Raw genomic sequence first — 27,516 nt, 5'->3', positions numbered from 1 at the left:
GACTTCCGGTTTCAAGAAAATAACATCGCTTTTAACAGAAAGGGATGGCACGGTGAATAATAATAACATATATTGAAATAAATGTTTGATAGTCTATAAGAGGTGCAAAGGAAGAAACAGTGCAGCAATGCGAATTTATGCTAAAAACCCTCTCGACTGACAACACACGAAACCCGTCGCACTGCATCGCGTCATTTATGACCTAGCTTAAGCGGTGCAGGGCAGGGTACAGGTAAGAGTAGCACATTTTCGGCAAGATTTTGCTTCTCATGAAGTTAGAATAAATGTGTTATTTAAGTTATGGATGTGCTGCATCATAGAAAATAAACATTATACACAGTGGAAGCAGTGAAATTATGACAGGTGGTGAGTTCTCGTGCAGTGAGCTGTGTTCTGTTATGAAAGTTTGTTTATTTGCTTGTTGGTGTCAACAAAATGGCACGTTGATGTAATCTAGGTGATTGTGACAATCAATGTTATGAGGGTGACAGCTATTTGCTGGTAGAGCAACACGTTTTTGAAAGTCTACGTGATGTCATTCATGGTTTTGTCAGAAATTGACCCTTGCTCTATATAGCTGATTGTCTGGAAGGGACTTTTGAACTACACAACACGTGGCCTCCACTGCCATTGCGTGCTCTCTATCTCGCTCTCTCTCTGCAGGTTCTTAAGAATGTTATCCAGCTAGCTAAGCATCTTGTCCTTTTTAGTAAAGTGCCTTACATAATATAATGAGTGTCCACAGCTACACCAAGGCTAAGTACGACCGGAGTGACAAGATGGAGATGGGTCTGCGTGACTTCCCTAGTGGACCTCTGGACATATACAGGAAGAAAGCATCCTTCAATTGGAAAGAGATGGTCATGTTCCTTGAGGGAGAGGACATGCTAGCATTGAAGGTAGGCTTTGTAATGAGCATTAAGGGTAGGCCATGTTAGAGCCTTCTATTTGCAAATAGAAAGCTCTGGGCTATGTAAAGAAACTCTGACAACAGAAACTGACTGTTAGACCTATTCTTAGAGGAATATCTTACACAAGTCACTTTATAATATTTTCTCCCACAATTCCACAGCAACACGTGTTCCGGATGTTGGAGAACGACCCTATCTTCGCCCGGCAGCCCGGCGAGGATATGTCAACGGAGAGGATGCGTGAGGTCACTTTCAGACGGTGTAAACAGCTGTTCCGGTATGACTTCTTGACACGCGATGACATCATGGCGAACCCGTGGAGGACGGTAGTGCTCAACGACTGTCTGGGCATGTACGATTGGTCATTGGGCGCCAAGTACTTCCTCAACAAAGGGGTGAGTTTAGATGGATGGAGGGAGGGAGGGAGAGAGAGTTAGATAGTGCTCAAGGACTGTCTGGACATGTACAACTGGTCACTGGGGGCTAAGTTCTCCCTCAACAAAGGGGTGACGGTTGTCAGTAGTGTTGTCAGTAGTTACGACCCTAAGTTTTGGTGTTTTATTAGGATCCCCCATTAGCTGCTGCAAAAGCAGCAGCTACTCTTCCTGGGGTCCACACAAAACATGAAACATGTCTATTAATGTTCTATATTGTTCTGTATTATGTCAAGAACAGCTCAAGGACAGAACTACATCCTTTTTTTAAGGCACACGTAGCCTACATATCAATATACACAAACTATCTAGGTCAAATAGGGGAGAGACGTTGTGCCGTGAGGTGTTGCTTTATCGTTTAAAAAACAAAACAGGTTTGCTGTTCATTTGAGCAATTTGAAATGGAGTGGAGTTCCATGCATTAATGGCTCTATATAATACTGAATTTGTACTGGATTTGGGGACTGTGAAAGTGAGTTCACCCACTCACTTTGATGATCTCCCATGCAAGTCTATCTATTGCCTCTAAGCCTTGACCTTTAGTCATATGCATGTTGTAGAACCTCTGTACAGTATGACATTATACATGTATCTTCTCAAGAGTAATGATATGAGAGGTTACAGTATAATCATATTCATGCTCTGTTTCAGATGTTTGGTGCGACTGTGGCCAACTCCGGATCCCAGAGACACAGCCAGTTTGTGCAGGATACAGAGGACATGATGGTAAACAAACAATCATCAGCATTCACATGAATTGATATTTACCTTCTTCCTTTCAAATGTATTGGAATCAATGTAAACACATCTTAAAAGTGATTTCATAGTTCCTTATTGTGGCAGGTTATTTCCTTTCAGTGTGTTATGTAAATATGCTCTTTGACCTCTATGCTGCTGGCTATGCATAGACTCACTCGAATGCTGTAACTAAAATACTACTTCTTACACAAATGGTTATTTAATAGCATTTTTTTATTATACAACAGACCGTTTATTTCTCTATTTCAAAAAACATGTATCCCCGTCACACAAAGCTGTTGAAATACAAGGTAACTGTCGTGGTGGCCCACGTCCAAAGCTGCACCTGTTGTTGTTTGTCTGTCCACAGACGTTTGGATGCTTTGCATTGACAGAGCTGAGCCATGGCAGCAATACCAGAGCTATGAGGACCACAGCCAAGTATGATCCCAGCACACAGGTGGGTGGGACACAGTTCACCGCAAGGCCTCTGACTCCATTTAGAACAGTATTTTATTCTATACTGAATATTGAATTATTTCATCTGTAGATTTTGAATGTGTCAGTCTCCTTTTTTATTTTATTGCCTTTTGTTTGTATCTTGCAATTCAGCTTTTAGCTGTGTATGTATACACGACCAAATAAACCTATATATATTATGATCCTTAGTCTGTACTAAGAATACACTATACTCAAATGAACTCTCTCTTTCAGGAGTTTGTGATCCATTCCCCTGATTTTGAGGCTGCCAAGTTCTGGGTGGGGAACCTGGGGAAGACGGCTACACACGCTGTGGTGTTCGCCCAGCTATACACCCCCGACGGAGCCTGTCACGGCCTGCACTCCTTCATAGTTCAGGTACAGTGAGCTTATTTAAATGAACCTTTTGCATACATGTACTACTTTTTGTCCTCAGAGTTAGCAATCCTTTATGATTTCCCAAAAACAAATCACAAAACGAATCTTAGATTTTAAAACTAAAATATGCTTCTACTGTCTTTGCTGGTGAAACTGTGATATTGTAACCTAAATGAATGTGTTTGACAGGTCAGAGATCCCAAGACTCTGCTGGCGATGCCAGGAGTAATTGTTGGAGATATGGGCAAGAAGCTCGGCCAGAACGGACTGGACAATGGGTAAGTTCAATACCATATGTTTTATTGCGAATAAAACAATGTATTTCTCATCATCACACCATCATCACACTATGGCATTCAGTCAAAATGAGCACCAGTAATAATATTACTGTAATATTACTAAAGAGAGTAATATTCATTATGAACTTTGGTGGTGACACTCCGCAAGACCACCAGAGGGCACTTGAATCCTACTTTAAATTACTATAGAACTTCCACAATGTCCTGTGAAACAGACATTTCAACCATGAGAATGTTCTTTTTAATGAATGTTTTAATATTCTCTCCCAGGGTGTGCAGGATTTCTACACTACCAGTGCTTAGAATTAGGCTGTACTGTATACATCACCACACTAACTATAATTTGAAATGTATTCCTAAGATAGGCTCAGACTTTTGTGCATGTCTTTTGTTTCCCGTACCAGGTTTGCGGTGTTTCACAAGGTCCGAATCCCTCGGGAGAATATGCTGAATAAGACAGGTGATGTCACCCCCGAAGGACACTACGTCACACCTTTTAAGGTGAAGAAACACACACACGCATGAACACCTTTTGTTCCTCTCTGGAAAAAAGATATAAGGAAGGAAGTAGAAATCACATTTTTACAACTAACTATGATCAAATATATACTTTCTGTTCTTCTCTGGCTCAGAGCAAAATAGTTTGTCGTTGTAAAGTTCTAGCCGGGACTCCAACCTTCTAAAGAACTTGGCTAGACTTTACTCAGTTGTGACAGTGATGGGATGTCAAATTAAAACGTATATACAAACATTCTGGTTCGTAGTCTTCAGACAGCCACGCCTGATCTCACAGTAAAACTCTTTAATCTGTTTTTGTTCCAAACAAACATGGATGGGTTCGACCCGACACACGTGCACGCACACACACAAACATTGATGGGTTAGACAATCATGTAAAAAGAAAATACAAGGGCTCTCTGGGTTCTCTTGAATGATGGGAACTTGGCCTGAGGAGGCGTCTGAGAAAACAACTTGGCCTGAGGAGGCTTCTGAGGAAACAACTTGGCCTGAGGAGGCTTCTGAGGAAACAACTTGGTCTGAGGAGGCTTCTGAGGAAACAAATAATGACCGGGGGAGGAGGTAGGCCTTAATTGTTCTGCGGTTCGTTTCAAGTTTTATTAGTCGTATGTATGGGATACACATGGTTTACATTGTCCAACGGAATGCTTACTTGCATGTTCCTTCTCGACATTGCAACAACAATAAGACATAATAAAAGATATGAATACAAACTTAAAGTAAACGGCTCAGTAGAATAGAATAAGCATTTAAGTATAATACAGGAGTTATGATTGGATCCCCAGCAAGGCCCTGCAGGCTGGTCAAAATTGGTACCTTTTTACTGCTGGTTTAATTGGTAACTAGGAGCCTAAAGGAAGAAGGGGTGAGAAAGAAAGGGTGAGGGAAGGGTTGGAAAATGCTTCTGTACACATGAGAAATGTAAGGGGAGTGCGTCTTAAAATAAGTACTCTAAACAACCTGAACATTTTCATGATCGTGGAAGTCAACAGTAAATAGAAACATGGACTTGGAGAACTTAACTCTCAACTTTGTTAATCAGTTGATTTAGTATTTGAGTGGGATTTCCCTCTTGAATCAGATTTTAAGTGAATACTTACTTGACAAGAGTTTTACACTCTTGCATAAGCCCTATTTATCAAAGTTTATTTAAGGGCTCCCAGAAATAAGCTATGAAACTATAGAAAAACTGAAAATATTAATATTCTCAAACTCAATGTCAATCCCTCCCTCCTCTCTCTGGCCCCCAGGACCCTAACAAGCGTTTCGGGGCGTCCCTGGGTGCCCTGTCGGGGGGCAGAGTCTCCATCTCCAGAATGGCTGTGGTCAACCTGAAGCTAGCCATGACTGTAGCTATCCGTTTTTCTGCCACCCGACACCAGTTTGGACCTAAAGACGACCAGGAGATTCCTGTCATAGAGTACCAGCTCCAGGTAATGTACAGTTATGGACCTTTCAGTTGGTTCATGGTTAGGTTGGTGGACATAGGTATAAGCCAGGAGTTTTCTCCCATTTTTCCAGAGACATTCCTGAGGATATCTGTCCCTAATAATCATTCCACTGAAGGTTAAATACGTTTTCTGTGGACCCCAGAGGGGTATGCTACAAAGCAGGATCAATAAGTTAGCCAGCTAATTTGCCTAAATATCCAGAAATAACTTTTTAGAAATATTTACTCAACAACCAAAAACACATGCATTTAGCTTTCTTAATAAATCAGAAAATCAAAAGTAATTTTGTTTCTTAAAAATACCCTGTTGTGGGCAGGTAGCGTAGTGGTTAAGAGCATTGGGCCAGTAACGGAAAGGTCGCTGGTTCGAATCCTCGAGTCAGCAAGGTGGAAAAATCTGCCGTTCTTGAGCAAAGCAATTAACCCCCAACAATAACTGCTCCCCGGGCGCCGATGTCGTTGATGAACGCAGCACCCCGCACCTCTCTTATTCAGAGGGGTTGGGTTAAATGGGGAAGGCACATTTCGGTTGAATGTATTCAATTGTGCAACTGACTCTGTATCCCCTTCCCTTTGTCTGGTTGCAGCAATGGCGTCTAATCCCATACCTGGCGGCCGTGTACGCTCTGGACTACTTCTCTAAATCCATCTTCGGGAACTTTGTGGAGTTCCAGATCGGTATGATGATGAAGGACAATAGCGACAGACAGGTAAAGGGGGGGGGGGGGACCGAGGAAGGGAGAGAGAGAGACAAAAGAATAAATTGGGAGAGCGAAAAAGACATACACATACACCCATAGTTAGTTCTGTGCGGTATGTGTTTTAACTAGGCGGAGCTGGGCAGAGAGATCCATGCCATCTCCTGCTCCAGTAAGCCCCTGGGTTCCTGGACGGCTCAGAGGGGTATCCAAGAGTGCCGTGAGGCCTGCGGAGGACACGGATACCTGGCCAGTAAGTCACACACATAATAATAAAATAATAAAACCCTAGCCCCAACCACAACCCTAACCCTAGCTTCATGTCCACATCCTGGTTCTACCTAACCCCAGCCTCAACCCTAACCCTAACTTCATGTCCACGTCCTGCTTCAACCCTAACCCCAGCCTCAACCCTAACTTCATGTCCACATCCTGGTTCAACCCTAACCCTAACTTCATGTCCACATCCCAATTCAACCCTTGCCTCAACCACAACCCTAACTCTAATCCACATCAAATCTGTCTCCTAATAATGATGCTGGATGTTGACTCCCTTGTAGTGAATCGTCTGGGGACCATCAGGGATGACAACGACCCTAACTGTACATATGAGGGAGACAACAACGTGCTTCTGCAGCAGACCAGCAACTACCTCCTCAGCCAACTACATGCCAAACAACAAGGTTAGTATTAACACAGGAACACTTTGTTTCATGGTCTGGTTCTAAATGCTTTATAAACCATTATGGAACTGCTTTGTAAATCATTACATATCAGTTTCAGAGAAACTGTGAAATCCTAAAGACCCTGGGGGCAGCTCATTATTTGTATGCTATTGAAATATTTTGATTTTACGCATGAGATTGTAATGTTAACTGTTTGTCTCACTGTTTCATGTGCTGGTTTTGTTGTTGTTTTTGTAGATGGAGTGAGGATTGTTGCCACAACTAGCTTATAAACTGCTTATGAATGTCTTATAAAATATTATTTGTTCGTTGTAGATGGAGTGAGGATTGAGTCTCCACTAGAGTCTGTCAACTTCCTGGAAGACTTTGACAGCATTCTGGAGACCAGGTTCACGGCAACGTCGGTGGAGGAGTGCATGGACTCTGCAGGTAACAACACACACACACACACACACACACACACACACACACTTGTCTCTGCAGGTACAACACCCACAACTCTCTCTAGTCACTACTCTGCTCCGTGCAGAAATTGCCTATGGCCAGTCAGTTATGTAAGATGCCCAGTGTTATTATACTACTGGAAAGCGCTTTACTGGAAAGCTATTTGTCATGATGCCAGAGGTAACACCCACTCTCCAGTTGTCACATCTGGTAGAAGGCAAGCAAGGCCATGCTGACCCTCTGAAGGACCCCATTCCTCCGCCAGGGCAAGCTGCCCCTGGAAGTGCCTGTTTAAAGCCCTCACAAAATCCCCATCTTTTCTATTGTAATATAGATCAACCATAGCTTTTAATTATAGAGGGCTGGAACAAAATTATCTACATTTAAAAAGCAATCTAAACATACGCAAATAGAATGTGTTGAATCAAACACAGATACGCACACACACACACACACACACACACACACACACACACACCGGCTTCAGCTGTGTTTTGCATGCTGCTGTGAGACTGAATGAATGCCCTTCCAAGGTAAAGCCGTCCAGACAGCCTCAGTATCAGAGGGGGAACAGATGATGTGAACCTTGGTTAAAGCCTCTTTCCTCATATGGCATATATATATATATATATATATATATATATATATATATATATATATACATACATACATACATACACACACACACACACACACACACACACACACACACACACACACACACACACACACACACACACACACACACACACACACACACACACACACACACACACACACACACACACACGCAAAGCCTTCTCTTCCCCATCTGCAAAACATCTGGTCCATTTATTGACATTATACCACAGAGGGTGACTCGGGTCGCTGGTCGACGAGCGACCGAGGTCTACTCTGCCACCTAATTGACTGAATTGGAACGAGAAAGGGGGAAAATAAAGGCAGACATTTTGTGTACCGGATCGGTCACTGTCTGTCACCATCGTACTGTTTGTGTTGCCACAGTGAAGGCCAAGCAAATGCGTCTGTCTCATAAGAAGGAGTAGGTGGAGTAACGTTCAAGACACGTGCAGGTGTGCTTCAGTTGCTTCCAACACTGTTGTGTTAACTGGGTTGGTTGCTAACGCACGCTGGTGACTTACTGTCATTGTTATAGAGATGGTCATCTCGTCCTGTTATGATGGGATGCGCAACCTGTGCCGTTCGAATGAAGTCGCCCGACAACGGCACCACCACAGTACTCCCTAAAGGAGTATCTCATTCTCAACATGTTGATGACCAACTTTTGTTCTTATTTTCTCTCCACCAATTTGATATTTTTACTCCTTCAAAAGTGAATTATGTTAAACTTGAAAAATGAAGGTTCCTGTAAACTAACATCATCTGAACACTAAATCGTAAACTCTAAAGCTCCCCAATTAGGGCTGACCCCATTTAGTCGACTGGTTGATTGTAGGCTGTTGGTTGACCGAGATTTCTGTAGTCGAGCAGTGACAAAACAAATGTAATATCATGGTGTACAAGACGACACCTATCTGATTCGTCCTGAGTGGACTGATCCATTGTGGAGGGCGTGGGGATGGCACAGTCCATCAGTCTATGACGTGCCACTGAAATTGTATATGGTTATATTACATAAGAACAATGGTGCAACACTAATAAAAATAATATCATTTTATAACAAATGCGCTTTCTCCCTCCTTGGGTAGCGGTCGCTGTCCACGGTTCTGAAACACTGCGCTGTTGAATTGCCGTCTTTTCCTAGACCATGTTGCTATGTGCATAATAGCAAAGTTAACCAGCATATTAGTGTTGAGAACAATGCAGCAGCAGAATGAGGAGGTGAGAAAACAGCCCTTGCCTTATTGTCTAAGAAAAGTGAAGAGAGAGGAAACCCGAACTTAATTAGGTCTATAATCAACAGCCTAACTGTTTAATGTGCCTGGCTTTATAAATCATCCATATATATATCTACAGCAATAATACAGATTCTGCTTCTGTTGACTGTTTTGAGTGTTTGTTTATTAGCCTAGTGTAATAAAGTCTTTACCCTTTTAAAAAATATATATAATAACAGCCTCTCTGGTATTATTTATCATTTATTTAGTGTTTACACTTCCAAATAGTAACACTTTTTCTTGATCTCCTTGTTATTATTACAATTATTATGATCATCATTATAATAATAGGTAATAGGTCATTATCATTAGTAGGCTTAGTTTAGCAGGCTTGTTTAACCACCATCGAGCTGTGGGCCTAAGAGCACATCCTGTTTAGTCTTAATACCATAACTTACTTAGGCCTATTTTTCAATACTTCTATAGGCTACTGTATCAATCAATCATTCATTCGTTCATGTCATCACACAGCATAGGAGTCACTCATGATTTGAAATGCAATCTGGCATTTTAGTTTTAAAATAAAGTGAGCCTTGAATAATTGGCTTAAACAATAAATAAACCGTTCCATTTTAGGAAATGTCATTCACGAATGAATGCAACTATTTTTAGCCTTTGCTGTAATAAAAGGTTAACAAAAAAATACCGTTACAACAAACTCTGGTGTGCTTATACTTTATTTTGTGTTGTTTACAATGTTCCAAATGGTCAGAAAAATTATATTGTAATCTATACAGCACCTGTTTGGCGCACACAAATCGTTCTGAACGGTTATTCAACTCGGATTTCCAACTCGGCAACTCGGGCTTCATTCTAGAAAACTTGGGAACCAAGCTCAAGTTATCAGTGTGGCCCAATCACCTAGACATGTTGAAATACTGTATCTTCACACCGAGAATAAAAACCACCAGGCTTCGGTCATAACTGTCAATCTATTGGGAAAAAAATAAAGAATTAGAGGGGACAGTTTGGAAAAAAACGTATCCCATCTGAATTGTCCTGGAATAATGGACATTCTGGAGTAATAATTACATAATTAAATCTAGTAATACTAGTCCCGTGCGAATAGGTATTTGGGCATATGCATGCGATATATACACGTGTCACCTAAAGAGTGCAAGGGTTGAAGGAATAGGGAATGTTTTTCCTAAACAAATGAGGGATTTCGGTATTAGAACTTTTCAGTCCGAAATAGCTGGAATTATATTGCAGCTTCAGCAACACGGACAACACGATAAACACTGTTGATATTCTGTGGTGGTCGCTGCAGCAGGGAGGAGAGAGATCGACCGGGTGCTAGGCACAGTCACTCTGCTGTCTATTTTTAACACAGCGCAGCAAGTCTTAGCCCGGCAGGCACGATCAAATCAAATTGCTGGTCGGACTCCCTCTAGTCAGTTGTCTTAATTATTTAATCAAACCGTGTGCTTAAAGCATCAGACAAGCTCAGTGAATATAGTTGATTTGATAAAAACACATCGGATGTGTCAATACATGGAAAAATACAGGTTTAATCGATTGGTTGAAAGAACAGATGACTCTTGGTCGACAAAGATTTTGTTTTTTTCTGGGACAGCCCTATCCCCAATATTCTCCTGTTATAAGTCTTTCCTTCTCTGACCCTTCAGGGTTCTCAATGTCTCTGGTTAGTGTGTGTGTTCCTGCGTCTCCAAACCTTACAACCATAAAGCTTCTCATATCCTCCTAATAATCATTCCAGGATCATATGTTTGTTGTTATTCATCATCATGTTACACACTCCTCTGCATACCTTGGCCCTAGAAGCTGTGAAAACAACCATCACACACACACACACACCTGCACTCGCTCAACCCCCACTCCTTATAAAGCTAGCCCAATAAAAAATAGTGTTATCATGGTCAGAAGGATTCAGGTTAGTCACTCACTACCTCTTCTATGTGATCTGACTTTTTGATTTCTAACAGACTATGACAGGGTTGTCCAAGAGATGTTCCATGACTTGCTAGAAGATTAAGTGTATTATGATAGAGAACAAAAAGTTGATTTGATACTGTATGCATTGGAAATCGTTCTTGATACTCTTCCATAAGTTCATATTTTAAATATTACCTGATAATCTCTGAAGTCAAACTCATTTCCTTTTTAATATGCTCATATTGTAAATATTACCTGATGAAATCTGTGTTTTAAACACTAGAAAGCTTACTCATGTCTTCCATTATTTAATATTGTATATAAAATAATGGAATAAATAATATTAGTGGTTGAGATCTGTGTTTTTATGATCTGAAGCCTAACATATTTCCTTGTCTCTCTTTCCACCTCAGTGCCGTTGGCAGCGTATAAATGGCTGGTGTGTTTCCTACTGAGAGAGAGCGAGAGGAGACTGGCTAAGGAGAAGGCTTCTGGCAAGGCTGACTTTGAGGCCCGCAACAACAGCCAGGTAAATAGTACACACACACAAGCAACGCATGCACGCACACACACACACAACAGGAGGGGACTGAGTAAGGTTAGATAAAACACTGAACTACTGGTCCTCCACTTTCATCTTCATCATCACCTTCGTGATTTTATTTTAACTTTATACAGCTGTCTTGACATTGATGTCATTGCATTTCAGAAGCTGAAAGGTCCTCATAAGATACTGTACTTCTGGGCTATCTGCTTCTCTACAGGCACGTGTACCAACCAAGTGCTTCTAGAACAGTCATTAGCTAGGCTTCCATCCAATTGGCGAAAGATTTTCATGTAAATATTCGAAAACAATATGTGCATTTTCCCACCAGAGATGTTTCCATCAAATTGACTTGTTGCGGATGAAAGGTTGTGCGTCATGACGTAGTGCACATAAAAATAACTTTTGTGGTTAAATTCCCATGTACCGAATATATGGGCACATTTGCTTTTTATCGCAACAGTTTTTGTGACAAAACCATAGGTAGAGTTGAAAATGCAGTGGAAACCCATTTAACTTAAAAAAATGGTTTTGTCACAAAAACTGTTGCGATAAAAAGCAAATGTGCCCAGTTTGGTCTTGGCAAATGCGCTGTAGCCCAGGGGTTTTCAAACTGTAGTCCACACCCCACTAGGGGTCTGTGGCGGTAATATGTGTAACTCTGTGTTGTTGTTTGTGTCGAACTGCTTTGCTTTATCTTGGCCAGGTCGCAGTTGTAAATGAGAACTTGTTCTCAACTGGCCTACCCGGTTAAATAAAGGTGAATATTAAATTTGTTTGATGATCTGAAACATTTAAGTGTGACAAATGTGCAAAAAAATAAGAAGACAGAGTATATATATATATATATATATATATATAGTGCTGTGAAAAAGTATTTTCCCCCTTCCTGATTTCTTATTTTTTTGCACATTTGTCACACTTGAGGCCAGTTGAGAACAAGTTCTCATTTACAACTGCGACCTGGCCAAGATAAAGCAAAGCAGTTCGACACAAACAACACAGAGTTACACATGGAATAAACAAACGTACAGTCAATAACACAATAGAAAAGTCTATGTACAGGTGCAATTATCTGTAAGCTACTCTGACAGCTGATATATAGTACTGTGAAAAAGTATTTGCCCCCTTCCTGATTTCTTATTTTTTTGCACATTTGTCACACTTAAATGTTTCAGATCATCAAACAAATTTAAATATTACACAAAGATAACCCAAGTAAACACAAAATGCAGTTTAAGTGATACTTTTATTTAAAAAAGCTATCCGAACTTTCATGGCCCTATGTGACAAAGTAATTGCCCCCCCTTGTTAAATCATGAATTTACTGTGGTTAATCAAATTTTTTGGAAAGCTGAGTTCAATTTCACTAGCCACACCCAGGCCTGATTACTGCCAGACCTGTTGAATCAAGAAATCACTTTAATAGGACCTGCCTGACAAAGTGAAGTAGGCCAAAAGATCTCAAAAAAGCAAGACATCATGCAGCGATCCAATGAAATTCAGGAACAGATGAGAAACAAAGTAATTGACATCTATCAGTCTGGAAAGGGTTACAAAGCCATTTCTAAAGCTTTGGGACTCCAGCGAACCATGGTCAGAGCCATTATCCACAAATGGAGAAAATTTGGAACAGTGGTGAACCTTCCCAGGAGTGGCCGGCCTACCAAAATTACCCCAAGAGCGCAGCGACGACTCATCCAAGAGGTCACAAAAGAACCCACAACAACATCTAAAGAACTGCAGGCCTCACTTGCCTCAGTTAAGGTCAGTGTTCATGACTCAACCATAAGAAAGAGACTGGGCAAAAATGGCATCCATGGCAGAGTTCCAAGGTGAAAACCACTGCTGACCAAAAAGAACATAAAGGCTCGTCGCACTTTTGGCAAAAAAACATCTTGATGATCCCCAAGACTTTTGGGAAAATATTCTGTGGACTGACTAGACAAAAGTTGAACTTTCTGGAAGGTGTGCGTCCTGTTGCATCTGGTGTAAAAGTAACACAGCATTTCAGAAAAAATGAAGGTTTTGGAGGGGACTAGTCAAAGTCCGGACTTGAGTCCAAATGAGATACTGTGGCGTGACCTTAAAAAGGCGGTTCATGCTCGAAAACCCTCCAATGTGGCTGAATGAAAACAATTCTGCAAAGAAGAGTGGGCCAAAATTCCTCCACAGCGATGTGAAAGAATCATTGCCAGTTATCGCAAACGCTTGATTGCAGTTGTTGCTGCTGAGGGTGGCATAACCAGTTATTAGATTTAGGGGGCAATTACTTTGTCGTAGTGTGTTACCAATTGTTATCTTGGTGACTATGGTCCCAGCTGCCTTGAGATCATTGACAAGATCCTCCCGTGTAGTTCTGGGCTGATTCCTCACCGTTCTCATGATCATTGCAACCCCACGAGGTGAGATCTTGCATGGAGCCCCAGGCCGTGGGATATTGACAGTTCTTTTGTGTTTCTTCCATTTGCGAATAATTGCACCAACTGTTATCACCTTCTCACCAAGCTGCTTGGCGATGGTCTTGTAGCCCATTCCAGCCTTGTGTAGGTCTACAATCTTGTCCCTGACATCCTTGGAGAGCTCTTTGGTCTTGGCCATGGTGGAGAGTTTGGAATCTGATTGATTGATTGATTGCTTCTGTGGACAGGTGTCTTTTTTACAGGTAACAAGCTGCGGTTAGGAGCACTCCCTTTAAGAGTGTGCTCCTAATCTCAGCTCGTTACCTGTATAAAAGACACCTGGGAGCCAGAAATCTTTCTGATTGAGAGGGGTCAAATACTTATTTCCCTCATTAAAATGCAAATCAATTTATAACATTTTTGACATGCGTTTTTCTGGATATTTTTGTTGTTATTCTGTCTCTCACTGTTCAAATAAACCTACCATTAAAATTATAGACTGATCCTTTCTTTATCAGTGGGCAAATGTACAAAATCAGCAGGGGGTCAAATACTTTTTCCCCCCACTGTGTGTGTGTGTGTATATATGTGTGTGTGTGTGTGTGTGTGTGTGTATATATCTATCTATACAATCGAATAAAAGTTAGTCAGGAAGAATTGAAAATTCCCAAAACCAGGCATTCAGGCCACATGGCCATTGATTTTGTTATAATGTTTGAGCAGAGTAATACAGCATTAGTCATGGAAAAAAATGCATAGAATTGCAGGAAGTTACCTTTTAAAACAAAAAAAGTGTCTCAACTCCATGCCAAACTGTGTATAATTGTTGTAAATTAGCTTCAAAACTGCAACATTTTATCTCAGCTCAATATATATAGATATATATTTTTTTGTGTGCAGAAAATTACCTTTACAACGGCAACATTTTGGGTTGCCAGAGTGCCTGGGTGGGGGTCCCAGGGCAAGAAAAGTTTGAAAACCCATGCTCTAGCCAACAGCTTGCAGATACAGTGCGGGTGGGCTAGCCTACATGATGAGATTATTATGGACAAGAGCGAGATAGCCAAGCATCGATCATCACGTCACCAGAATAAGACCATCGATATTTATTGGAAAGGAGCATGAAGCTCATCACCGTGCAATTTCACCACCCTTTGAAGTTCATCGTAACTTACTTCATCTGTAGCCTTATAAACTGCGTTCTTTCTCGAGTCGTAGTGGGACGACCACACAACCTGTCATCGCGTGACTCTAAATTTACTTTGATATGATGGTTATTATATCAATATTTGCACAAAAGCCATTTCCACCGCAATTTCTCCCATAAATAATTTCACAAACACAAAAAGATCCCACCTTGTCTAGCGTATTGTTTTGTCAACATTTGGAAAGTTTACCGACAAATTTGCTGTTTCCATCAACCTGTCATGAAATGTACTCTACTCTCATTAAGGCGTTGGGTGGAAACCTGGTTATTGACATTATACAGTCACGTCTCAACTATAATAAGGTTTAGTCCAATGATCTCTCCTGATCATTTGGGTATTTTCAGTGCTTTATAATATAATATTTTACGTGGTGGCATGGTGACTATATTTCACCTCCATCAACTCTCTCCTCCCCACATAGTCCATGAAGGCAAGGCTCCCACATTCCAGTAGATACTGTTGCAGTCACAATACAGGATGTCCGAGAAGAACACACACGCACCATCACAACATGACCCCACAGCCCTGCACTCTGAATTATCTAATGGTTCTATGATATAATAACACAAAACAGATGGTTTTAAAGCAATGTTAAGACTGTAAAGATACAGCTAAGGTAGTGTGTAAGAATGTAAATATAAACAAATCTTCGTCGCGCAAGCATTATTACGAAGTTTGACAGTTTTAGCCTTCCTTGAGCACGTGTCATTACGAATCGAGGTTATTTTGGGTGTGCATGTGCTTGTTTCGTACAATGCAAAGTCAGTTGAGCTGTATTCAGTATCAGTTTATAGGCCCAAAATCCTAACTTGGGATTCAAACACACAATCTTACATAAATCAGGGTTTACTGATTTATGTAAGATTACTGAGTGCAGTCCTTTTATCTTCTGGAAAGTCTTTGATAGTCCCGGTGTGACTGTAGGAAAGGAAGTTTAGAGTAGATGAGATTGATGGCGCGGAACACTGATGAGACTGCTGGAATTTCTTATGGAACCAACATTAGGAATGTGCTGAAGTCAGGAAGACATCTGTTACCGCTGACACTCAGAGAGAGCGAGTAGGGGGAGAGCGAGCGAGAGAAAGAAGACAGAATATTTTCTGTCTTATCATATCTCTTCTCTGCCTCTTATCTTCTCTCTTCTTTAAAGGGTGCGTGTGCGCATCGCTTTAGAGCTGGGACGATAAACTGACAATTATCGACACCAACCGCTTATCATGGACATTTTGATGTTATTGTCAATTACTATAAAATAGCCTATAGGGCCCTACTAGAGAAATGTGAAGTTTGAAATTAAGTAAGCTTGCTAATATGGGTGATTTTGTTATTGCGACAATTGATAGATACAACATGAAAAGTAGTAGTAGTTGTAAGGGTAATACAAAAACAATAACTGTGGTGCACATTTAATCGTTCAATTTATCGTTATCGTGATATGGATTTTTCTCCATATCGCCCAGCTCTAGTTTGTGTGAAGAGTGAGCGTTTGCTTTGGCAACTTTCCTAGGCCAGTTGGCTCAGCGTGTATGGCCGTGGTGTTGTCCTAACCCGAACCCTGTATCTGGTTGGCTTAGAACAAGGATTAGCTAAAGACGGCTATAGTGTCAGCTCACACTTGCCTAATAACAAATGCGTTTATAACTGCTGAATCGGATCAATCAGAATGTGTTTTGACATATCTCATATGTTGCTGGCTGACTCCAGTTATTGCATGGTTATTGTCTGATAAGACTACTTCATACCAATATGGTAGGCTAATTCATGATTGCCTGCAATGAAAACCCCTCATAGGAACCGAACCCACTGCTGCTAGCAAGAGGGTTCTTTGCAACCATTCAGACAGCGAAGAACCTAGTGAAGAACCCTCTCCAAGAAAAAGGTTATTTGAGTAGAAATAGTGTGACATAGAACCATTGCTCACTTCAAAACAATTCTCAATAACACTTTTTTTCTAGAGTGTATGACCAAAACAAGTTTGAACTCCACTATGGTGCCACATTATGACCAAAGGAAGTTTGTTTTCATATTCGGTCTATTAAGTGTCAGTGTTTTTACTATTTTTCAAAAAAAAATTGTCCATTACTGATGATTACTTCACCCATTGCTATAGAGGGACAGATGGACTGACTGACCTAATAGAAGGGGGGGGGGGAGTCCACAGAGGTACAGCCAGAGAGCGATCTCATACCCACACTTGGGTTCAAATAGTTGAGCCTTTGCTTGAGCCTGGTTTGAGAGTGCCAGATGGGTAGGAGTTTGCCATTTTGGGACTTTTCCATCAGTTCCTTTGGTTCTGCTGCGCGGCAAGCTCAATCATGCTCATCAAGCAAAGCTAAAAGTATTGGAAATTAAACAAATACTATTTGAACCCAGGTCTTGTGTGAAATGACATGCAGAGAGGAGGCAGATCCAGAGTTCTCTTGTACCCAGACCAGGGGACTAGGCGGGGAACACAGCGACCTTGGCAGAGTGGTAGAGGAGTTCAGGGGCATGGGAGAGGATCTGTGTTCTCTCTGCGGACATGGAACAGGAAGGGTGGGCATCGACCAGTCAAGGCCGGACAGGGGGAGAGGCACAGACGCACAATTCAATACCAGGGCTGAGAATGGGGTTATGATAACTGGAGGGGGGTGGTGGATTGGGGTTTGTGTGTGTTTTGTTCAGTCTCACTCCTGCAGTGTTTGGAAATTGGAATCTAATAACACTGTTTTGTCTCTTGCTCTCTCTCTATGCGTGCGTACGTTTAACTAGGAATAACTTTTGTCACTTTGTGTCATTCCTGCAGTGTTAGTACAAGTAGTTGTGCTCTCTGTGTGTTTGCGTACGTGTGTGTCTGTGCCTATCCAGGTGTTCTACTGCCGTTCCTTGTCCATCGTGTACATAGAGCACACCGTGGTGCAGAGGTTCCACGACCAGACCCATGATGAGGACACACCGGCTGGTCTCAGACCAGTTCTTAAACAGCTCTGTGCCCTCTACAGCCTGTGGACCCTCAGCAACCACATGGCCACGCTGTACCAGGGTCAGGTTCATTTGAGTGCTGGCCGTCTTTCTCATTCAAGTTTGACTTCCCCATATTCATATAGGGTCTGATCTAGGATCAGTTTACCCTTTTACATAATAAAGAATAAGATAACATGGACCAGGTAGGCCTGATCCTAGATCAACACTCCTACCCGGAGACACTTGATTCATACGGCCCCTGGTCAACATCTCCCAAAGACTGTGTCCTTGTAAGAGTTGCGCACGCCTGATTATGTATTATATTCTGTGTGTGTGTGTGTGTGTGTGTGTGTGTGTGTGTGTGTGTGTGTGTGTGTGTGTGTGTGTGTGTGTGTGTGTGTGTGTTGTGTTCCTCCAGGGGGTTATTTCTCTGGTTGGGAGCCAGCTGATTGGATCCAGCAGGCCATCCTTACCCTCTGCTCTCAGGTCAGTTCTCATATAAACTAGGGTTGGGCGGTATCCAGATGTTCATACCGTTTCTGTACCGTACCTGGGTATACACTTGGGCATGTATGTTTAATACAGTTAAAAATACATTTTAATTTGGGGGGGGGCTGGGGGAAACAGGGATTTGGATCCAGGATGTCTCTGCTATAACCAATAAGCTTGATCTTGACATCTCGCCCACTTAGCTAGCAAGTTAACAAACCAAATGTATAGCTGGATCCCTGAGCTGGATATCATTTATTTGACACATCTTGGATTTCTTATAGTTATACTTAACTTATAGTTAGTTATAAGCAGTGGCGTAGCACGCGCCCCCCAATTAAAAAAATAAATAAATATATATATATATATATATATATATATATATATATATATATATATATATTATTTTTTAAACAGTATTGCAAATCATACTGTTGTTATCTAGAGATACCTGTGTTTACGGTATAAACAGAATATTGCCCAAGCCTAACACGCACACACAAATGAGATTGGCCTAAATAACCCATTAAATGTCATGTGGTCTTGAGTTAAAGTGATGATTGATTCATATGTTTGGTTTGGAGGACTGAGGGGGATGACCTCAAAGGTGTTTATTGGCTTGCAGTGTGCTCTCTTTAGAGAACAATCACTGTGTTTGTCTGTGTGTATAGTCTTTCTGTCTCTCTCCCTCCATTCTTCCCACTAGTCCCTCTCTCCTTCTCTCCCTCTAACAGCTGAAGGACGAGGCCATAGCTTTGGTGGACGCCGTTGCCCCTCCTGACTTCATCCTCAACTCACCCATTGGCAATGCGGACGGGGAGGTAAGACAAGTCAGACGTGTGAAATGTGTCAGCGCCAGAGTCATATCTAACCCTGATCCGGTGCATTTAGAGTACATTTTAGACACCGTCACAACTCACTATACAGAAACAAAAATGGAAATATGAAAGGTTAAACTAGAAACAGAGGAGCCGAATGAGATTGTGGACCTATGGCTGCTTAACTTGCAGGAACAAAGCATTACACACACACACACATACACATACATACACACACACACACACACACACACACACACCACACACACACACACACACACACTTGTCTGGTCTTACTCATTTACCCTAGTTTAATGGCTGGAGGTTAGTTAACATGACAAACTGCCAGCTCTTTAACAGAATGTATAGGTATGCATAATCCTTTTACTCATCTATTAAAACACACAATCCTTTCAGTGCTCTTCTGTTTGGATAACGAATAACACTAGACTTAATACTCATCCATTGATTAAACCATGTCTGTTTGAGTAATGCTAGTAACCTATTCATCCATGAACTCAGACAGTGCTCTTGTGTTTGAAGAGTCTGTGGAGACACAACAACAATGTATGAGACACTGAACACTGAGTTTCCACATAGACCATCACAATGGTCCAAACAGCAAAAGGTCTCAGTAAAACAATACAGAGTGTTCCGCTATTCACCTACTCTTAAAGGATGGGTGGGAACACTTTTTTTTACTGGAACAGAGCAAGAGGAGAGTTCCAGAGGCTGCTGTCGTCTTCCAGTAAACACACTGACCCAAACCTATAAACATACAGACCCAAGTGTGTCAGCCAGGAGTGAGGTTGGGGAGGGACTGTGTGTGTGTGTGTGTGTGTGTGTGTGTGTGTGTGTGTGTGTGTGTGTGTGTGTGTGTGTGTGTGTGTGTGTGGGTGTGTGGGTGTGTCCACCAGGATAATGCATTACTAAGGAGGGATGATGTCAGAGTGTGTGTATGACCTTTAACTGTGTGTGTCATCTGTTATGATTGGAGTCTGGCTTTCAAATGCTCCCCTTGTCTTTCTGGGCTCAGAAAATGGACGCTTTGTTTTCACTCTCTGAAGACTCACAGCTGCTTTCGTTGGCAGACAGTACTCACACTTGGAGATCTATGTTAATACTGGACCTGGAGAGAGTGGGATAAACATGCCTTCTGAGCTGAGTAGTAGAATAAATCTGTACAATTGTAAGCAAATCTAAATTGATCATTAATCAATATATTTATCATCATTGTTATTTAATAGTGACACTAATAGTAGAACAACAGAACAGTCACAGAAGCATGAGATGGAGTTCTGTGGTGGTAGTACTGGTAGTAGCAAGAATAGTGTTTGTCTTACCTGCTTTTGCTAGTAGCATTGCTATAAAATGTTGTTGGTGTTGCTATTAATGCATGTTCACAGGTGCAAGTTTCAGAGCAGACGTTTAACTATATTAGGGTTGTTTTATGGTGTCGTTGAAGCAATGGCATTTCCTTCCAACCTCACGCAATGGTGAGAGTCTGACCCTCTCTGCTCCCTGGCTGTGTGCTGTATAAGAAACATTTAGCTTTTTGACATTTAGCTTTAGTGTGTTTGAGACACACACTAAAAGTGTGTGGACACCCCTTCAGATTAGTGGATTTGGTTATTTCAGCCACACCTGTTGCTGACAGGTGTACAAAATCGAGCACCCAGCCATGCAATCTCCATAGACAAACTTTGGCAGTATAATGGCCTTACTGAAGAGCTCAGTGACTTTCAACGTGGCACCATCATAGGATGCCACTTTTCCCACAAGTCTGTTTGTCAAATTTCTGCCCTTCAAATTTGTCAAATTTCTGCCCTTCTAGAGCTTCCCCGGTCAACTGTAAGTGCTGTTACTGTGAAGTGGAAATGTCTAGGAGCAACAACGGCTCAGCTGTGAAGTGGTAGGCCACACAAGCTCACAGAACGGGACCACCGAGTGCTGAAGTGCACAATGTCAAATACAGGTAGCCTAGTCAATTAATTAACATCCAATCACATTAACCGTTACTCTCTCGCGGGAAACCTTCACTCAGACATTTAGAAACGAAACATGACAATTTGAAAAATAAACCACGGGAGTTTTTTGAGCGTGAATAAAGACGACTTTCAAGTACTAGTAAGATAAATATAAAAGCAACCGATACCATTAATAAGAGGGGGCTAGAAGCGTCTTATATGGTGAGCTACCGAGTGGCTAGGACAAGCAAGCCCCATACTATTGTGGAGGACTTAATTCTTCCTGCTGCCGCGGATATGGCTGGGACAATGCTGGGGGAAAAGGCCCAAAAAACTGTACAGACAATGCCTTCATCAAACAACACTGTTTCACAACGCATCAGTGACATGGCAGGAGATGTTTTGAAACAATTACTGCTTCGCATACAAGCCAGTGAATTCTATGCGTTACAGCTGGATGAGTCAACAAACGTGGCGGGCCTGGCACAGCTCCTGGTATATGTCCGTTACGTTGATGGATGGTCAATTAAGGAAGACATCCTCATCTGCAAACCACTGGAAACCAGGACAACATGAGAGGATATTTTTAAAGTACTGGACAGCTTTGTGACATCAAATGGACTTTGGTCAATATGTTGGTATCTGTACTGATGGCGCAAAAGCCACGACAGGGAGACATAGTGGAGTGGTAACGCGCATGCAAGCGGTTGCTCCCGACGCCACTTGGTACACTGCAGCATCCACCGAGAAGTTCTGTTGACTCATCCAGCAACAGCGCCTCTTCACCCTCAGGAGGCTGAAAAAATGTGCCTTGTCACCGAAAACCCTCACTAACTTTTACAGGTGCACAATTGAGAGCATCCTGTCGGGCTGTATCACCGCCTGGTACGGCAACTGCACCGCCCACAACCGCAGGGCTCCACAGAGGGTGGTGCGGTCTGCACAACGCATCACCGGGGGCAAACTACCTGCCCTCCAGGACACCTACAACACTCAATGTCACAGGAAGGCAAAAAAGATCAAGGACAATAACCACCCGAGCCACTACCTGTTCACCCCGCTTCCATCCAGAAGTGAGGTCAGTACAGGTGCATCAAAGCTGGGACAGAGAGATTTAAAAACAGCTTCTATCTCAAGGCCATCAGATTGTTAAACAGCCACCACTAGCACAGAGAGGCAGCTGCCTACCTACAGACTTGATATCATTGGCCATTTTAATAAATGGAACACTCGTCACTTTAATAATGGCACTTTAAGAATGTTTACATATCTCGCATTACTCATCTCATATGTATATACTGTATACTGTATCCTTCACTATTCTTTACTGTCTATTGCATCTTTCCTGCTCTGTCACTGCTCATCCATATATTTTAGACTTATATATTCTCATCCCATTCCTTTACTTGATTGTGTGTATTAGGTTTTGTTGTGGAATTGCTAGATATTACCTATTACTGCTGCACTGTCGGATCTGGAAGCATAAGCATTTCACTACACTCGCAATAACATCTGCTAACCATGTGTATGTGACCAATAAAATTTGACTTGATTTTGCTGCCAAGGGAATGCCTGAAAGACGAATTGGACACTACAGTGAAAATGGTTAACTTTGTTAAAGCAAGGCCCCTGAGCTCTCGTGTTTTTTCTGCATTATGCAATGATATGGGCAGCGACCATGTAACGCTTTTACAACATACAGAAGTGCGCTGGTTATCAATGGGCAAAGTATTGACACGTTTTTTTAAATTGAGAGACAAGCTTAATAAAGTTTTCTTTACTGACCATAATTTTCACTTGTCTGACCGCTTGCATGATGACGAGTTTCTCACACGACTGGCCTATCTGGGTGATGTTTTTTTCTCACCTGAATGATCTGAATCTAGGATTACAGGGACTGTCCTCAACTATATTCAATGTGCTGGACAAAATTGAGGCTATGATTAAGAAGTTGGAGCTCTTTTCTGTCAGCATTAACAAGGACAACACACAGGCTTTCCAGCGCTGTATGATTTCTTTTGTGTGCAAATGAACTCAAGCTTACGGACAATGTCAAATGTGATACAGCGAAGCACCTGAGTGAGCAATTACACAGGTTCTTTCCCTAAACGGACGACACAAACAACTGGATTCGTTATCCCTTTCATGCCCTGCCTCCAGTCCACATACCGATATCTGAACAAGAGAGCCTCGTCAAAATTGCAAAAAGTGGTTCTGTGAAAAATGTTATTTAATCAGAAGCCACTGCCAGTTCTGGATAGGGCTGATCTAGAGTTTCTTGCCTTAGCAAATCACGCTTTTAAGACACTGATACCCTTTGCAACCACGTACCTATGTGAGAGTGGATTCTCGGTCCTCACTAGCATGAAAACTAAATACTGGCACAGACATAGACTGTGTGGGAAATGATTTAAGACTGAGACTCTCTCCAATACAACACAACATTGCAGAGTTATGCGCATCCTTCCAAGCACACCCTTCTCATTAACCTGTGGCGAGTTAGTCACCATTTTTGACGAACAAATAAGGTTTTATATGTAAGATGGCTAAATAAAGAGCAAAATGATTATTTGTGCCCTGGTCCTATAAGAGCTCTATGTCACTTCCCACGAGCCAATTGTGACAAAACCCACACTCATTCTTATGTTTAATAAATGTGTTGTATAGTGTGTGTTTGTGGCAGGCTTACAATAATGGAAGAAAAAAACAACATTTGAGAGTGCGCTGACCCTGGTGCTAGAGGGGGTACGCAGCTGGAGGTTGAATGTTTTTGAAGGGGTACTGGACGATAAAAAGTTTGGGAACCACTGATGTAGTGTATTTGGTTGACTGTATATTAGGTAGAAACACATTCTTTTTTAATTACATTGACATTTAGCTTAACACGATCCAGAGACTCATAACAAATGTGGAGCAATGTAGATCACCACGACAACACCCACCCAAACCCATATCAAGTGTGGGCCAAGAAGTACTAACTACTACTGTACCGGTGAGGTCAGTGATATAGTGCCTGTGTCACAAATGGAACTCTATTCCCTTTTATAGTGCAATATTTTTGCCAGGGCCCAGTGCACTATATAGGGAATAGGGTGCCATCACCCTGCAAACATTGTGTGAGTGACTTGACCATTAAAATTACATAAGTCATGCATTGTCCAATCAACACCCTGCCTGAGGTGTTGCCGGGGAAACAGTGCTGGAGATTGAGCCCAGAAGCACAGGGGATTTCTAGAACTTCCTAGAAATTCTTATAGAATGGGGTTGGAAGCATTGAGGGGAATATACAATAATATACAGTACTATATGTATATCTATAGCTAGAAGATAGGGGTCAAATGTACCTTGAATATACTGAACAAATGGACCATAATGATTTGTGATGACAACAATAGCCCTGAGCACATACAATATTAGTGTCTGCATACTTGACTTGTCATAAAGGCCTTATAACAATATAAATTATTAACATAACATATTGTAATCATTAGTGTGGTCTGTCTCTAACCCCCTGTTGTGGTCAGTAAATCATAGAGATCAGATAAGACTTAATGCTTCTTCTCACTCCTGTGTTGTACACACTAAACATAAATATAAAAGCAACATGTAAAGTGTTGGTCCCATGTTTCATGGGCTGAAAAAAGTTCCACGACATGTTCCATATGCACAAAAAGCTTATTTCTCTCAATTTGTGTGCACACATTTGTTTACATCCCTGCTAGGGAGTATTTCTCCTTTGCCAAGATAATCCATCCACCTGATGTGTGTGGCATATCAAGAAGCTGTTTAAACTGGATGATCATTACGCAGGTGCGCCTTGTGCTGGGGACAATAAAAGGCGACTCTAAAATGTGCAGTTTTGTCACACAACACAATGCCATATATGTCTCAAGTTTTGAGGGACCGTGCAATTGGCATGTGGACTGCAGGAATGTCCACCAGCGCTGTTTCCAGATAATTTTATGTAAATTTCTCTACAATAAGCCGCCTCCAATGTTGTTTTAGAGAATTTGGCCGTATGTCCAACCGGCCTCACAACCACATACCACGTGTATGGCGTCGTGTGAGTGAGCGGTTTGCTGATATCAACGTTGTGAACAGAGTGCCCCACGGTGGCGGTGGAGTTATGATATGTGCGGGCATAAGCTACGGACAACGAACACAATTGCATTTCATCTTTGGCAATTTGAATGCACAGAGATACCGTGAAGAGATCCTGAGGCCCATCGTTGTGCCATTCATCTGCCGCCATCACCTCATGTTTCAGCATGATAATGCACAGCCCCATGTCACAAGGATCTGTACACAATTCCTGGAAACTGAAAATGTCCCAGTTCTTCCATGGCCTGCATACGCACCAGACATGTCACCCATTGAGCATGTTTGGGTTGCTCTGGATCGACGTGTACTACAGCGTATTCCAGTTCCCGCCAATATCCAGCAACTTCGCACAGCCATTGAAGAGGAGTGGGACAACGTTCCAAAAGCTATAATCAACAGCCTGATCAACTCTTTGTGAAGGAGATGTGTCGCACTGCACGAGGCAAATAGTGGTCATACCAGATATTGACTGGTTTTCTGATCCACGCCCCTACCTATTTTTTTAAAGGTATCTGACCAACAGATGCATATCTGTATTTCCAGTCATGTGAAATCCATATATTAGGGCCTCATTTATTTAAATTGACTGAGTTCCTTAAATGAATTGTAAGTCAGTAAAATCTTTGAAATTGCTGCATGTTGCATTTTATATATTTCTTCAGTAACTCCTATGTTGTGACCCAAATGGTACCCAAATCCCTTTTTATAGTGCACCACATTTGACCAGAGGAGCCCTCCAGTGTAGGGAATAGGGTGTCATTTAGGACACGGACATACTAGCCCAGCTGTGACTGTCTTATCGAGATACTGTATACAGCCACCTATGTCAAATCACCACATTGGTAACGTGTGTGTGTGTGTGTGTGTGTGTGTGTGTGTGTGTGTGTGTGTGTGTGTGTGTGTGTGTGTGTGTGTGCACAACATCTCAATCATAAACCTCAGTGTTTTTATAAATATTGTCTCTTGTCAGCGTTACTCAACCAGCTCTTCTCAGAAACATCTCAGTTCATAACATAACAAACCTAGTTTAACACAGCTATAAACATAATGCTTTGTACAGTTTCTGAATGTGAAAGGTGGTTTTTGTGGATGTTTGTGACATTAAGTATGTCCGGTTTGTTAGTGATCAATATTGGATAGACGCGAGGGGATTAGCAATAGGCTATGGCATTTTTTTCGTCACTTCCCTTTGAAAGCCATTCTTTGTCCCGACATACTAGTTAAATAAAGGTCAAAATAATAATATTGTGAGCAATGCATGATTAAGATTAGTTGATTTTGACCTTTCATAATTTTGCTTGTAATGCCAACAGTTCTTCAAGTTACTTGCCCCAATTACACACAGCAAACCGCCACTAGGATTCCAGCATGTTACTAAAAAAGAACAAATCATCAATCCAAACAGTTTGAAATCTTGTCATAGTCACACAAAACACTTCGTCCTGTCAATTCTCGATGGTGTTGTTTTCCTGTGTTCCAGCTCTATAAGAACCTGTGGTCCACGGTGATGCAGGGGAACAAGGTTCTAGAGCGCCCGTCCTGGTGGGCAGAGTTCACCTCAGACAAGCCTGTGGTGGGTTCCCTCCGACCCAAGCTGTAGGTTTGTAGATCACGGTTCTAGAGTCCTCTGTTCCCCAGTTAAACCACCCAGTTTCATCAGCCCAGAAGACAACAAGAAGAGAAGCCTTCAGATTAGATGGATCTCCTTCTCCTCACTTTGAAATATGAACTTTGTATTATCAGATATGAAATTAATGACATATTGGGCCTTTTTAAGAGTGTAGAGGCAATGCAATTATAAACCACTGTCTTCCTCTGAATATGGTAAAGAATGATAATCAACTATGTTTGTGGTAATTGTTGGAATCAGTGCCTATGACGGGAAGCACTCTAAAGAGAAGAGATTATGTTCAAGTACATTTGTTAACACGTTTCAATAGATTTGATGCCAGCTTCTTGATATGATTATGTATCTAACACTACATAAGGTTGTCTGTTATGTATAATTAATGTAACTATAAATTCATGTAATGTGATATTTGTGAAATAGAGCTTATTTTGATTGCCAAATGATGCAATGAGGCCACGTATATACTTACCACACATATAATACTGTGGTAATATATACATGTAATAAATTGTGCACATTTTGTAAAATAATGACTGAATAAAGGGTTTGTAAAATAAACAAAATATTTCTACTAATACAAATA

General features: G+C 41.6%; 1 protein-coding gene across 3 annotated transcripts; it reads left to right on the top strand.

Moving 5' to 3' along the window:
* Positions 1–5: 5 nt before the first annotated feature.
* acox3 (acyl-CoA oxidase 3, pristanoyl) lies at positions 6–27,516 on the top strand. 3 transcript variants are annotated; one of them, XM_014207108.3, is made up of 18 exons: positions 6–232; positions 746–899; positions 1,073–1,306; positions 1,997–2,071; positions 2,454–2,543; positions 2,798–2,941; positions 3,131–3,219; positions 3,645–3,741; positions 5,010–5,192; positions 5,797–5,919; positions 6,040–6,160; positions 6,468–6,590; positions 6,909–7,022; positions 11,245–11,360; positions 17,833–18,007; positions 18,347–18,414; positions 19,152–19,238; positions 26,784–27,516. In XM_014207108.3, the coding sequence occupies exons 2-18, from the start codon at positions 780–782 to the stop codon at positions 26,901–26,903; spliced, it is 2,079 nt and encodes a 692-aa protein (XP_014062583.1). In that variant the 5' UTR covers positions 6–232; positions 746–779; the 3' UTR covers positions 26,904–27,516. The 3 variants fall into 3 exon arrangements, with proteins under 3 accessions (XP_014062583.1, XP_014062584.1, NP_001158825.1); XM_014207109.3 differs by having other exon boundaries at positions 99–366; NM_001165353.1 differs by lacking the exon at positions 6–232 and having other exon boundaries at positions 26,784–27,514.

This window comes from Salmo salar, chromosome 07 (assembly GCF_965601325.2).
Source record: "Salmo salar chromosome 07, fSalSal1, whole genome shotgun sequence".
Classification (NCBI taxonomy): Eukaryota; Metazoa; Chordata; class Actinopteri; order Salmoniformes; family Salmonidae; genus Salmo; species Salmo salar.
This window is presented reverse-complemented; position numbering and strand designations above follow the sequence as displayed.